Source organism: Balaenoptera physalus (assembly GCF_965194825.1).
Source record: "Balaenoptera physalus genome assembly, chromosome: 14".
In the NCBI taxonomy this organism is placed as follows: Eukaryota; Metazoa; Chordata; class Mammalia; order Artiodactyla; family Balaenopteridae; genus Balaenoptera; species Balaenoptera physalus.
The window spans coordinates 79,833,921-79,848,746 of NC_138893.1; the positions used below are offsets into that span (position 1 = coordinate 79,833,921).

Genomic DNA, 14,826 nt, shown 5'->3' on the forward strand with positions numbered 1-14,826 from the left:
CTGCCGATGTTCTCAAAATATGTTTATTTAGCTTTTAGGTTTAATTTACAAATGCCTACCTTCAGGCCCAGACGCAGTGGATTCTCACCAGACTCTCCCAATCTCCTTGATCACTGACTTCTGGTATCCCTGTGCTCTGGAAACCCCTCCCTGGCTCCTCCCCGGGCGTCTCCATTAGCAAGTAGGATCCCCATCCAAATCTCCATTGTTTGGGGCTTGGTTCTGGGGGCCACCCAGTCTGAGATCCCAGGCCCGATGGGGACAGAGGGGTGTGACTTGGGGAGACCACGGCCACTGCCCTTTCTTTTTTTTTTTTTTTTAATTAATTAATTTATTTATTTTTGGCTGTGTTGGGTCTTCGTTTCTGTGCGAGGGCTTTCTCCAGTTGCGGCAAGTGGGGGCCACTCTTCATCGCGGTGCGCGGGCCTCTCACTATCGCGGCCTCTCCTGTTGGGGAGCACAGGCTCCAGACGCGCAGGCTCAGTAGTTGTGGCTCACGGGCTTAGTTGCTCCGCGGTATGTGGGATCTTCCCAGACCAGGGCTCGAACCCGTGTCCCCTGCATTGGCAGGCAGATTCTTAACCACTGCGCCACCAGGGAAGCCCCCCACTTCCCTTTCTGATGTCAGCCCCAAAGCCTTGGTTGCATCCCTAGTATGTTGTCTGTAGTACGGGCCACACCTCCAGGTCATCAGAACACCTTCTGCTTAGCCATCCACACAGGCAGTGTGCTCCAGCGGAAAGAGCACTGAACTCAGAGTAAGGAAACCTGGGCTTGAGTCCCATCCCTGTCCACCATCTATCATGTGATCTTGAGCAAGTTGTTTTACATTTTGGGCTCTCAATTTCTCCTCTTGACCCACTTTGAGAGAATCAAATGAGATAATAAAAGTAAAAGTACTTTCAGACTGAATAGGGCTTATGTTGGCTAGAATGCTCTCACTGACCAAGTAAAAGAAAGCAAAATTCAACCTGGCTTACATAATAAAGGAGATATATTGGCTCCTATAATTGGAAAGTCCAAAGACTGGGCAGGTGTTGGCACCATGGCTTCTCTGTGTTTCTCTCAGCTCTGTCCTCCCCCTGGTGCTGGCTTCGTCTTGAGGCTCGGACTGAGGTGGCTGCAGGAAGCCTTGTTCTCACTACAGCCACAGAAAAAGAGAAAAAGAGATCATTGAGGAGGGAGAAGTTTCCCCAAGTCATCCACCACCTGCCCTTGTAGATCCCAGGTCTGAATGGGGTCATGTGTCTGTAATGGTCTCTGGGGAGGCCCCCCAGCAAGTAGCACTCCTTATCTCCATCTGAGTCATTCAAATTTTGATATATAAAACAAAAGAGTGGGACTTCCCTGGTGGCGCAGTGGTTAAGAATCCGCCTGCCAATGCAGGGGACACGGGTTCGAGCCCTGGTCCAGGAAGATCCCACATGCTGCGGAGCATCTAAGCCCGTGCGCCACAACTACTGAACCTGCGCTCTAGACCCCGTGAGCCACAACTACTGAGCATATGTGCCACAACTACTGAAGCCCACACGCCTAGAGCCCTGCTCCGTAACAAGAGAAGCCACTGCAATGAGAAGCCCAAGCACCGCAACGAAGAGTAGCCCCCGCTCAACGTAACTAGAGAAAGCCTGCTTGCAGCAATGAAGACCCAACGCAGCCATAACTAACTAACTAACTAACTAACTAAATAAATAAATAAATATCCTTCTTAAAAAAAAAATTAAAGAACAAACAAACAAAAAAACCAAAAGAGTAAAATACTACCTTTAGTCCTGTATTCTTGGAGGCTATAACCTAGTGTAAGAACATAGCAGACCTGCTTCCGGAAAGCTGCTGTGCCCTTCCCTGGGATTCCCAGGTCATGGCTGAAGCTCCAGTAGCCATATTGTGGCCTTGAGGGTAGAAGCCACCTTCCAAGGATGGCAGAACAGAAGGACTGAAGGAGCCTGAGCCTCTGATCATTTCAAGGAACTGCCACAACAGCTTGGGCTGTCTGTCTCTGACTTCTTTTATGTAGAAGAATAAACCATTAGTCTATTAAGCCACTGGGCTTAAAAAACTACGTACCCCTGTGCACATTTTTAAGTTGACATCCAAAATTTTTGGTAAGTTTAAATAGTTGCAAAGAATGTAATTCTGACTTATTGAAACTGTTAACATTCTAAAATGGTCACATCACTTTAAAATGTATTTAAAGACATTAAATTTCATAGTAATCTGATATCATCATCTATTTAAAAATACATGAACAAAATCTGTAACAGTCTATTCTATGTATCTTACAGAATTTCTTTCTAACATATTTTTATGCTTGAAAGTCTTTTATAGATTACATCTTGTGTCTCTGCAATAAAATTAAACACACACACGAATTAAAATGTTTTTTTATCTCTTGTGATCATATATCTCCAAAGATTGAATATGTGTCCTGGATTGAGCCATATTATAATTTTTAAAATTAATTAATTAATTTATGGCTGCGTTGGGTCTTCATTGCTGCGTACGGGCTTTCTCTAGCTGCGGTGAGCGGGGGGCTACTCATCGTTGTGGTGCGTGGGCTTCTCATTGCGGTGGCTTCTCTTGTTGCGGAGCACGGGCTCTAGACGCGTGGGCTTCAGTAGTTGTTATTACAATTTTAATGACTATACAATTGAACAAAACAATATTAGTGGGACTTCCCTGGTGGCGCAGTGGTTAAGAATCCGCCTGCCAATGCAGGGGACACGGGTTTGATCCCTGGTCTGGGAAGCTCCCACGTGCTGCGGAGCAACTAAGCCCGCGCGCCACAACTACTGAGCTTGCGTGCCCCAACTAGAGAGCCTGTGTGCCACAAACTACAGAGCCCATGCGCCCTGGAGACTGCACACCACAGCCAGAGAGAGAAAACCTGCATGCCACAACTAGAGAGAAGCCCACGTGTTGCAAAAAAGATCCTGCATGCCTCAACAAAGATCCCATGTGCCGCAAGTAAGACCTGATGCAGCCAAAAGTAAATAGATTAAATAAATAAATAATAAATAAATCTTAAAAAAAAAGAGGTAAGCACTAGGAAACTTTGCTCACATAAGCAAGTAAATAGGAATGGACATATTTTATTATAAAGTTGTCATATATATAATTCTTTGAACTTTGAATGAGCTACATGCTTAAAATCACTTGATATATCATCAAAGAACATTTTTAACATTACATCAGCTAATAGTTTGACTAAGTCCTCAAGTTTTTTATTTCTTATTTATTTTATTTTTTTATTTTTTTTAAATTAGTCATCAATTTTATACACATCAGTGTATACATGTCAATCCCAATCGCCCAATTCAGCACACCACCATCCCCACCCAACCGCGGTTTTCCCCCCTTGGTGTCCATACGTTTGTTCTCTACATCTGTGTCTCAACTTCTGCCCTGCAAACTGGTTCATCTGTACCATTTTTCTAGGTTCCACATACATGCATTAATATACGATATTTGTTTTTCTCTTTCTGACTTACTTCACTCTGTATGACAGTCTCTAGATCCATCCACGTCTCAACAAATGACTCAATTTCGTTCCTTTTTATGGCTGAGTAATATTCCATTGTATATATGTACCACAACTGCTTTATCCATTCGTCTGTTGATGGGCATTTAGGTTGCTTCCATGACCTGGCTATTGTAAATAGTGCTGCAATGAACATTGGGGTGCATGTGTCTTTTTGAATTATGGTTTTCTCTGGGTATATGCCCAGTAGTGGGATTGCTGGATCATATGGTAATTCTATTTTTAGTTTTTTATGGAACCTCCATACTCTTCTCCATAGAGGCTGTATCAATTTACATTCCCACCAACAGTGCAAGAGGGTTCCCTTTTCTCCACACCCTCTCCAGCATTTGTTGTTTGTAGATTTTCTGATGATGCCCATTCTAACTGGTGTGAGGTGATACCTCATTGTAGTTTTGATTTGCATTTCTCTAATAATTAGTGATGTTGAGCAGCTTTTCATGTGCTTCTTGGCCATTTGTATGTTTTCTTTGGAGAAATGTCTATTTAGGTCTTCTGCCCATTTTTGGATTGGGTTGTTTGTTTCTTTAATATTGAGCTGAATGAGCTGTTTATATATTTTGGAGATTAATCCTTTGTCCGTTGATTCGTTTGCAAATATGTTCTCCCATTCTGAGGGTTGTCTTTTCGTCTTGTTTATGGTTTCCTTTGCTGTGCAAAAGCTTTGACGTTTCATTAGGTCCCATTTGTTTATTTTTGTTTTTATTTCCATTACTCTAGGAGGTGGATCAAAAAAGATCTTGCAGTGATTTATGTCAAAGAGTGTTCTTCCTATGTTTTCCTCTAAGAGTTTTATAGTGTCCGGTCTTACATTTAGGTCTCTAATCCATTTTGAGTTTATTTTTGTGTATGGTGTTAGGGAGTATTCTAATTTCATTCTTTTACATGTAGCTGTCCAGTTTTCCCAGCACCACTTATTGAAGAGGCTGTCTTTTCTCCATTGTATATCTTTGCCTCCTTTGTCATAGATTAGTTGACCATAGGTGCGTGGGTTTATCTCTGGGCTTTCTATCTTGTTCCATTGATCTATGTTTCTGTTTTTGTGCCAGTACCATATGGTCTTGGTTACTGTAGCTTTGTAGTATAGTCTGAAGTCAGGGAGTCTGATTCCTCCAGCTCTGTTTTTTCCCCTCAAGACTGCTTTGGCTATTCGGGGTCTTTTGTGTCTCCATACAAATTTTAAGGTGATTTGTTCTAGTTCTGTAAAAAATGCCATTGGTAATTTGATAGGGATTGCATTGAATCTGTAGATTGCTTTGGGTAGTATAGTCATTTTCACAATATTGATTCTTCCGATCCAAGAACATGGTATATCTCTCCATCTGTTGGTATCATCTTTAACTTCTTTCATCAGTGTCTTATAGTTTTCTGCATACAGGTCTTTTGTCTCCCTAGGTAGGTTTATTCCTAGGTATTTTATTCTTTTTGTTGCAATGGTAAATGGGAGTGTTTCCATAATTTCTCTTTCAGATTTTTCATCATTAATGTATAGAAATGCAAGAGATTTCTGTGCATTAATTTTGTATCCTGCAACTTTACCAAATTCATTGATTAGCTCTAGTAGTTTTCTGGTGGCATCTTTAGGATTCTCTATGTATGGAATCATGTCATCTGCAAACAGTGACAGTTTTACTTCTTCTTTTCCAATTTGTATTCCTTTTATTTCTTTTTCTTCTTCTCTGAGTGCCATGGCTAGGACTTCCAAAACTATGTTGAATAATAGTGGCGAGAGTGGACATCCTTGTCTTGTTCCTGATCTTAGAGGAAATGCTTTCATTTCTTCACCATTGAGAATGATGTTTGCTGTGGGTTTGTCATATATGGCCTTTATTATGTTGAGGTAGGTTCCCTCTATGCCCACTCTCTGGAGAGCTTTTATCATAAATGGGTGTTGAATTTTGTCAAAAGCTTTTTCTGCATCTATTGAGATGATCATATGGTTTTTATTCTTCAGTTTGTTAATATGGTGTATCACATTGATTGATTTGCCTATATTGAAGAATCCTTGCATCCCTGGGATAAATCCCACTTGATCTTGGTGTATGATCCTTTTAATGTGTTGTTGGATTCTGTTTGCTAGTATTTTGTTGAGGATTTTTGCATCTATATTCATCAGTGATATTGGTCTGTAATTTTCTTTTTTTGTAGTATCTTTGTCTGGTTTTGGTATCAGGGTGATGGTGGCCTCATAGAATGAGTTTGGGAGTGTTCCTCCCTCTGCAATTTTTTGGAAGAGTTTGAGAAGGATGGGTGTTAGCTCTTCTCTAAATGTTTGGTAGAATTCACCTGTGAAGCCACCTGGTCCTGGACTTTTGTTTGTTGGAAGATTTTTAATCACAGTTTCAATTTCAGTGTTTGTGATTGGTCTGTTCATATTTTCTGTTTCTTCCTGGTTCAGTCTTGGAAGGTTATACCTCTCTAAGAATTTGTCCATTTCTTCCAGGTTGTCCATTTTATTGGCATAGAGTTGCTTGTAGTAGTCTCTTAGGATGCTTTGTATTTCTGCGGTGTCTGTTGTAACTTCTCCTTTTTCATTTTGAAGTTTATTGATTTGAGTCCTCTCCCTCTTTTTCTTGATGAGTCTGGCTAATGGCTTATCAATTTTGTTTATTTTCTCAAAGAACCAGCTTTTAGTTTTATTGATCTTTGGTATTGTTTTCTTTGTTTCTATTTCATTTATTTCTGCTCTGATCTTTATGATTTCTTTCCTTCTGCTAACTTTGGGTTTTGTTTGTTCTTCTTTCTCTAGTTCCTTTAGGTGTAAGGTTAGATTGTTTACTTGAGATTTTTCCTGTTTCTTTAGGTAGGCTTATATAGCTATAAACGTCCCTCTTAGAACTGCTTTTGCTGCATCCCATAGGTTTTAGATCATCGTGTTTTCATTGTCATTTGTCTCTAGGTATTTTTTGATTTCCTCTTTGATTTCTTCAGTGATCTCTTGGTTATTTAGTAACGTATTGTTTAGCCTCCATGTGTTTGTGCTTTTCACATCTTTTCCCCTGTAATTCATTTCTAATCTCATAGCGTTGTGGTCAGAAAAGATGCTTGATATGATTTAAATTTTCTTAAATTTACTGAGGGTTGATTTGTGACCCAAGATGTGATCTATCCTGGAGAATGTTCTGTGCGCACTTGAGAAGAAAGTGTAATCTGCTGTTTTTGGATGGAATGTCCTATAAATATCAATTAAATCTATCTGGTCTATTGTGTCATTTAAAGCTTCTGTCTCCTTATTTATTTTCATTTTGGATGATCTGTCCATAGGTGTAAGTGAGGTGTTAAAGTCCCCCACTATTATTGTATTACTGTCGATTTCCTCTTTTATAGCTGTTAGCAGTTGCCTTATGTATTGAGGTGCTCCTATGTTGGGTGCATATATATTTATAATTGTTATATCTTCTTCTTGGATTGATCCCTTGATCATTATGTAGTGTCCTTCCTTGTCTCTTGTAACATTCTTTATTTCAAAGTCTATTTTATCTGATATGAATATAGCTACTCCAGTTTTCTTTTGATTCCCATTTGCATGGAATATCTTTTTCCATCCCCTCACTTTCAGTCTGTATGTGTCCCTAGGTCTGAAGTGGGTCTCTCGTAGACAGCATATATATGGGTCTTCTTTTTGTATCCATTCAGCAAGCCTGTGTCTTTTGGTTGGAGCATTTAATCCATTCACGTTTAAGGTAATTATCGATATGTATGTTCCTATTACCATTTTCTTAATTGTTTTGGGTTTGTTTTTGTAGGTCCTTTCCTTCTCTTGTGTTTCCCACTTAGAGAAGTTCCTTTAGCATTTGTTGTAGAGCTGGTTTGGTGGTGCTGAATTCTCTTAGCTTTTGCTTGTCTGCAAAGCTTTTGATTTCTCCATCAAATCTAAATGAGATCCTTGCCGGGTAGAGTAATCTTGGTTGTAGGTTCTTCCCTTTCATCACTTTAAATATATCATGCCACTCCCTTCTGGCTTGAAGAGTTTCTGCTGAGAAATCAGCTGTTAACCCTATGGGAGTTCCCTTGTATGTTATTTGTCATTTTTCCCTTGATGCTTTCAATAATTTTTCTTTGTATTTAATTTTTGCCCACCTCATGCTTCTTCCGACTCACACTGCCCTCCCTTTGTCCTAGAGGATTCCACTATCCTGACTTTATGGTAATCATGCTTTTCTTTTTTATAATTTTTCCATGTACATACTCAACCTTGAACAATACAGTATTGCTTAATTCTGATTTTTTATAAATAGAACCTTACTGTATGTTTTTAAAAAATGTGTGTCTTAACATTATGCTTGAGAAATTCATGCATATATTTATATGCAATGGTAGTCTGCTACATTTTCATTTTGGTATAGTTGTCCATTGTACGAAGTTACCACAATATATTTATCCATTCTGCTATTAATGAACATTTGAGTAATTTCCATTTGGGGATTATGAGAATCATGTTTCTATGAATAGGCATTTTGTTCCACCTAGAAGTAGAATTGCTGAGTTCTAGCGTATGCCTATCTTCAATTATAGTGTGTAGTGCCAACCTGTTTTCCAAAGTGGTCACACCAAAATTATACCCCTACTCTCATTATGAGAGTTCCTGTTGCTTCACATCCTCACCCACACTTGGATTCATCAGTTCAAACGGTACACATTCGTACATTTTTGTATCTCTTGTATATTTGTCATTCTTCGTACTTCTGTACTTCTTGTACATTCTGGTGGGTATATAGTGATATTGCACAGTGATTTTAATTTGCATTTCTCTGATATTGAATGGGGCTGAGCTCCTCCTGTGAATTGCTTGTTCAAGACTCTTGCCATTTTTCTACTGGAATGTTTGTTTCTTGCCGTTTTGTAGGAGTTCTTTATGTATTTTGGATATGATCCCATCATCAGTCGTATGTGTTGCAAAGATCTTCTCCCTCTCGGTGGTTTGCCTTTCCAACTTTTAAATGGTCGTTTTTGGTGAAAATGTTCTTAATTTAACGGGATCTGAATAGCGATCTTTTCCTTATTTGTTACTGCTTTTCGTGTCCCGATAAGGAAATTTTCTCCTACAATGGATCCATGAAGACAGTCTCCCATATTATCCTCTAGAAGCTTTATTGTTTTCTTTCACATTCAGGTTTAGAATACACCTGGAGTTGATTTTTGTATGAAGTGTGAAGTAAGTGTTGTTTAATACCCCCCTCCTATACAGATAGCCAATATTCCAGTTTTATTTATCAAAATATTGTCCCTTTCCCACTCTTTCATAGAGCCACATTTGTTTAATGGTGTGTGTGTGTCTCTGTGTGTATGTGTGTGTGTGTGCACATTGCAAGGTATATGGATTCTCTGTTCTATTCTTTGGATCTATTTGTCCAAACCTGTGTCAAAACACTGTTTTAATTACTGTGCTTTTATAACAAATCTTGATGTTATGTAGAGTGTGTTCCCCCAGCTTCTTCTTGAACATCTTGGCTATTGTGTTAATTTAGGTTCTCCAAGAAGCAGACACCAAGATGGTATTAAAAATTAATAAATAACTTTTATTAAGGGAAATGTTTATATGAGAGAAAATAGGGAGGGAGCTTGCTAAGGCTGGGAGAACTGTCAGGCTGTAACACAAGTCTGATTCCAAGTAAAGCGAAGAGAAGATTGGGAGGAATCTTTCTAGGCTACTGTGCAGTCAAAGAAAGTCTTGACCAGATTATTGGGGATTCCTAGAGCCAAAGCTGTGCATCAGAAGGGTCCTGTGTCTCCCAAGAATAGGTCTGCTTTGGTATCCCTGAATGCATTCACTGATTGGCTGGGAGCAGCCCATGAGTGGTGTGGCCTCAGCACAAACTTGGTGATGAATCTCCAAACAGTAGCTGGGGCCTTTGGTCAATTACTCTCCCTATAGTTGGAGGTCTCTAAGATACAGTCATGGCTAACACAGTCTACCCTTGTGGTGGGCAGATCTACTTCTCCAGACAGGTTTAGAAAACAGGTCCTATAAGTTTCCCTATTAAGATTTGATCAAGATTACATTAAATCCACGGATCAGTTTGGGAAGAATTATCTTTAAAATATAGGTCTCCCAATTCATGAACCTGGTATACAGCTTTGTTTATTTGCATCTTCTTATATTTATCTTCATAGTGTTTCATCATGTTCTGCAAGGTCTTTTAGTTTGTTAGATTAATTCCTAGGTATTTGATTTTTCCCCTCTTTGTTGCTAGTATATACAAATGCAATTGATTCTTGTATATTGATCTTTTATTGAGCAACTTTGCTAAAAACTCATTATTAATTCTGACCATTTATTTGCACATTATTTTGGATTTTCTCTGTATACAATCAAATAATCTGTTCCTGGTTTTTTTACTTCTTCTCTTTTAATCATTATGCCTTTTATTTCTTCTTCTTGCCTTATTGCACTGGCTACTTCCTGTACAGTGTTGAATAGAAATGGACATATTTGTCTTGTTCCAAATCTCAAAAGGCCAACTTTCCATATTTTACTAGTAAATTACATTATGTTGTATACTTTTTGTTTACTTCCCCAGATTCATTCTCCACACTTTTCCCTCTGCATTGTGCCCTGGGAGGCAACTTACAGAGAATCAAGGGGCTCCATTGCCCTTTCGCTTTAGATTGGTTGTGGCCAATCTAAAGACACTGATGTGAGATACGGTAGGGATGGAGGAGAACTGAATTGTGGTATTTATACCCCATACTACCTCACTTCCATGTCATGTAGATTAGCTGTGTCCTTCTACCAAAGGCCACAGCTTATGTCATGTAGCCTTCTCCCTACAGCCACTTTTTCCATTTTATAGTAATTGCTCTCTTCTCTTCCCTCTTCAGGTCCTTTCACCCATTTACTAGCCCAGGATGATACATTATCCATTGTTAGTTTCTTTAAATTCTTTGCCACCTATGTAAACAGTTACTGTATAAAACTCTCTTCAAGACTTCCCTGGCGGTCCAGTGTTTAAGATTCTGCGCTTCCACTGCAGGGGACACGGGTTCAGTCCCTGGTCGGGGAACTGAGATCCTGCATGCCTCGAGGTGTGGCCAAAAAAAAAAAAAAAAAACAACTCTTCAAGTCACCCCATCTGAGGGTGCCGTTTGCTTTCTGCTGGGTGTCCAGAGCAATTGAAGTTTACTGTACATTGTTATGTAGGTTGCCTTTATCAGATAAGGGAGTTTCCTTCTATTTCTTTTTGGCTGAGTTTTTTTTTTTTTAACGTGTGAATCGATGTTGAATTTTCTCAAATGCTTTTTATGAATCTATTGAGATGATAACATGATTTTTATCCTTTGTTTTCTTAATGTAGTATATGGCACAATATTAAATCATCTTCATATTCTTGGAATAAACTCAATTTGGTCATGGTATATTATCCTTTTTATACACTGTTGAAATTAACTTGCTAATATTTTCTTAATGAATTTTGCATTAATATAATATTAAATCTCAAGAACAAGATTTGGCCTGTAGTTTTCCTTTCTCATACTGTTTTTTGGTCAGTTTTGGTATCAATATTTTATAGGCCTCATAATATGAGTTGGATTGTGTTTCTTTTTTTTCTAATATCTGGAAAAATTTGTAAAGATCAGTGTTATTTCTTTCTTTTTTAAAAATTTTATTTTGTTGTTGTTGTTTATTTATTTATTTATTGGCCATGCCATGCAGCTTGTGGGATCTTAGTTCCCTGACCAGGGATGGAACCTGGGCCCTCGGCGGTGAAAGCGCGGAGTCCTAACCACTGGACCACCAGGGAATTCCGCAGTGTTATTTCTTTTTAAATGGTTAGTTAAACTCTACGTAGAAGGCAAATGAACCAGAAAACTGAAGCAGTTCAAATTTATTTGCACTTAATAACATAGCCTCAAATAAATAAATTAAAAATTGACAAAAAGGGAAAAAATGACAGAGACATTACTGTATTTCTCTAATAGATATGGACTTTTAAAAATAGCATAGCTGTGAAATCATCATACCCAGCTATATTAACACTAGTTCCTTACTGTCATCTACTACCTTGTCCAATGTAAGCTAATTATGTTTTGTCTTGGTTTTATCATCATCTGCCTGAACTTTTCACTCGGTTGGTGAACTCAGTAAGAAAGGGCTGCAGTGGGTGCAAACGACCCCTAAGGCTCCATCTTAATACCAATTGCCTAAATTGGCTAAGGTACCCCTTCACACGCTGGTCTGGTCTCGGCCCCTTTTCTTGCCTCTAGACCGTTCCCATGAGTGACACTCCCCCGCAAATGACAACTCTCGAGAGACATAGTAATTCTCACCTGGGGAAGACCGGCACAGCCCAGCAGGGGTGGGGGAGGAGGAGGAGCTGGAAGGATAAGCAGATCTCTCTGCTAGAGATGGGTGCCTCCCTCCCCACCCCTCCCCACCCCTAGGAAATCACTGCTTGACCCAGCCTTTCCCAGAGTGTGGACTGAGTGAGGCAGATAGTACACAAGACGGTTCTAGATGGGACACAGGCATGGCTATGATAATAGCGTCTCACAGCGCGAGATAGTTATTCCCCTTTCCACTCTCCTCAATACTTCTGAACACAGTAAGAAGAAAGTCTCGTTTGGTGTTTATAAGTTTTCAAAACTGCTCTAACCTTTGTTCATCTCTGTCTCTGACAAAGAGAAAACTGGGCTTCAGGCAGGCAGTGTCTGGTTAATATTTAATAAACTGTTTGCTTTTCTTTGTTTTTGCAGTTATCTCCTAAGTAGCAGCTAACACCAAGTTACAAGCATTGTTGTGAATTGATCCTCACCAACAACCCTATGAGAGAGGTTCTTGGCCCCCATTTTTCAGTTACAGAAACTGCAGTTCAGAGAATTTTAGTAAGTACCCAGACAGTCACAGGGAGGAAAGGGCTGAGCTTGAATTCAATCCAGAACCCTTGTTCTTAGCAGCTACTCCATACCATCTCCTTCGGGACAGTGATGCTGTTTCCTTTAAAAATTCTTCAAATTAAAGTGAACCAATTTAAATATTAATTCTTAAGTAAAGAGTTAAAAAGTAGAGGTACTAGTTGAATAGGGCAAAAATTGAGACAAAAGTCCTGGGAAGATCCAAGTTTGGGAAACATCAGCTTAGCCCAGGCTCCACCATCCTGTCCCAAGGGCTACAAGTCTCTGGCTCTGGTCTGGGTCACAGCCAGGACTCAGTGCAGAGCTGGCTAGGCTGCAGGGAGAAAGCAGGGGCCCATTCTGGTCCCCATTTAAAAGCTGTTGCAGGGTAGCCCATCCTGGATATGGGCTGACATATCCTTTTATCTCTTTTGTATTTTTCACCATGAAATTGAATAATATGATGAGATATGATGTGATACTATGTGATAATATAATACAATAACATAAACCAGGGCTTTTCCTAGCAAACCTAGCCTAATGGTGATTGTGAGGATGAATGAGTTAATACACGTCAAGCATTTAGAACGGGACCTGGCACTACATGTGTGCACTTAGAAGGACGTTTGGGGTGAGGATGGTTAAAGGAGGTTGAGAATGGGCTGAGGGCTGGGGACTAAGGGCTCTCTGGGTCCCAGAGGAAGCAAATCCTTAATGAGCTCCTACCGGTGGCAGCTCCACAATTGATCTGTCTGATGTGTTTCAGGACTTGGCTTGGTTTCAGGTGGTTGCACAGACTTGCAAGGGCCAGCTGGGGAAATGCAGAAACAGTCTGCCCTGGCGCCTGAAGAAGCAGCGTCTGATGAGGCTGCCACGCACCACCAGAGGCAGGATTCCACCTCCAGAGGAGTGGAACGTTAATGGGTTCCTGTATCAACATTCATCAGATACCTAGCCTGTGTTGAGAGCTGCACTAAGCTGGCTGCCGAATCAAGGAGTATGTATCGTTTCTGGAGATGGGTACCATCAGGCAGAAGTGGTTTCTTAAAGCTGGAAGAGGGACTTCCCTGGTGGCACAGTGGTTAAGAATCTGCCTGGCAATGCAGGGTTCAATCCCTGGTCCGGGAAGATCCCACATGCCGCAGAGCAACTAAGCCTGTGTGCCACAACTACTAAGCCTGGGCTGTAGAGCTGTGAGCCACAACTATTGAGCTCATGAGCCACAACTACTGAGCCTGCGAGCTACAACTACTGAGCGCACGAGACACAACTACTGAAGCCCGTGCACCTAGAGCCCGTGCTCCACAAAAAGAGAAGCCACTGCAATGAAAAGCCCGCGCACCGCAACAAAGAGTAGCCCCCGCTCGCCGCAACTAGAGAAAGCCCGCGCGCAGCAACGAAGACCCAACGCAACCAAAAATAAAAAGTAAATTTGAAAAAAAGGCAGGAAGAGATGGATTCTTCTATACCTCTGAATGAGTCAGCCTAAGACCAAGAGGACGGGATTAGGCAGGAGCCCAGGCTGCCCAGTAAGACCAGGTGCTGGGAGGTGGGATGTGTTTCCATTCACCTGCTGGGCCCTTATCTTCTGCAGAGCTCTGCAGGGCGCCCACAGACCTGCCAGTGGTTCAAGAGCAAGGCCTTGTATAGCATGAACATGGGCATGCCACTTACTAGTTATCTGACTCTGCACAAATCATTTATCCTTCTGGGCCTCAGCTTCCCCATCTGTAAAATGCAGTTTGTTATAGTACCTCCCTTCCAGGGTGGCTGTGTGGACCAAATCAGATAAGGCAGGAAGTGCCTGGCACTTAGCAGGTGATCAATCAGTGATAGACTTATCTGTTATCAGATCACCGTTATCAGCAGTGTCATCTCTGCTGTACTGAGGGCGGGGCAGGGCTCTAGAGCTTATTTGACAGGTTACCCCAGGACACAGGCTGCTAAAGGACAGAGCCCTATCTTCAAGCCCCAGTGCCCCCTACACTAGGTAATATGTTCCAGGTATGAGGTGATGTCCAGCCTAGGGGTCCTCTGAACTGACCACGAAATGAGACAATGAAGTTCAGGACCCAGAGGGTAGCCTGGGACTCCTGTATTCTCAGACAGACAAGGATTTGTCTTGTTTGCTTTATGTCACCCCTGTGGACAAAAATGTGGCCAAAGCATTCATTTGGGCGTGGGCAGGGGATTAGTAAACTAATGAAGAGGGACTTTGCACCTTCGTGGCTAAAGCTAATCATACAAGTTTTAAATGAGATGTTCCTTGAATTTCCATATGTGTGTTAGATGCACACAGGCTCAGGAAAAAGTCTTTTATAGGGTGAGACCTACACTGACAGTTCAGCGTGTGGCTCTGGAATCGCACTGCCTGGGTTCAAATCCTGGCTCCACCACCTACGAGCCAAGCTGGGTGGCTTTCTGGCAGGCATCAACCTCCTCATGTGTAAGAC

The 14,826-nt window shown here is 41.0% G+C and overlaps 1 protein-coding gene across 1 annotated transcript in view; it reads left to right on the forward strand.

Annotated features, from left to right (window-relative positions):
• DLG5 (discs large MAGUK scaffold protein 5) overlaps positions 1 to 13,760 on the forward strand; it is a 200,740-nt gene extending 186,980 nt beyond the window's left edge. Inside the window, exon 32 of the mRNA XM_082425665.1 lies at positions 13,140 to 13,760. Coding sequence (XP_082281791.1) covers positions 13,140 to 13,294 — 155 coding nt within the window. The 3' untranslated portion in view covers positions 13,295 to 13,760. The remainder of the gene's footprint in view (positions 1 to 13,139) is intronic.
• The last annotated feature ends 1,066 nt before the right edge of the window (positions 13,761 to 14,826 follow it).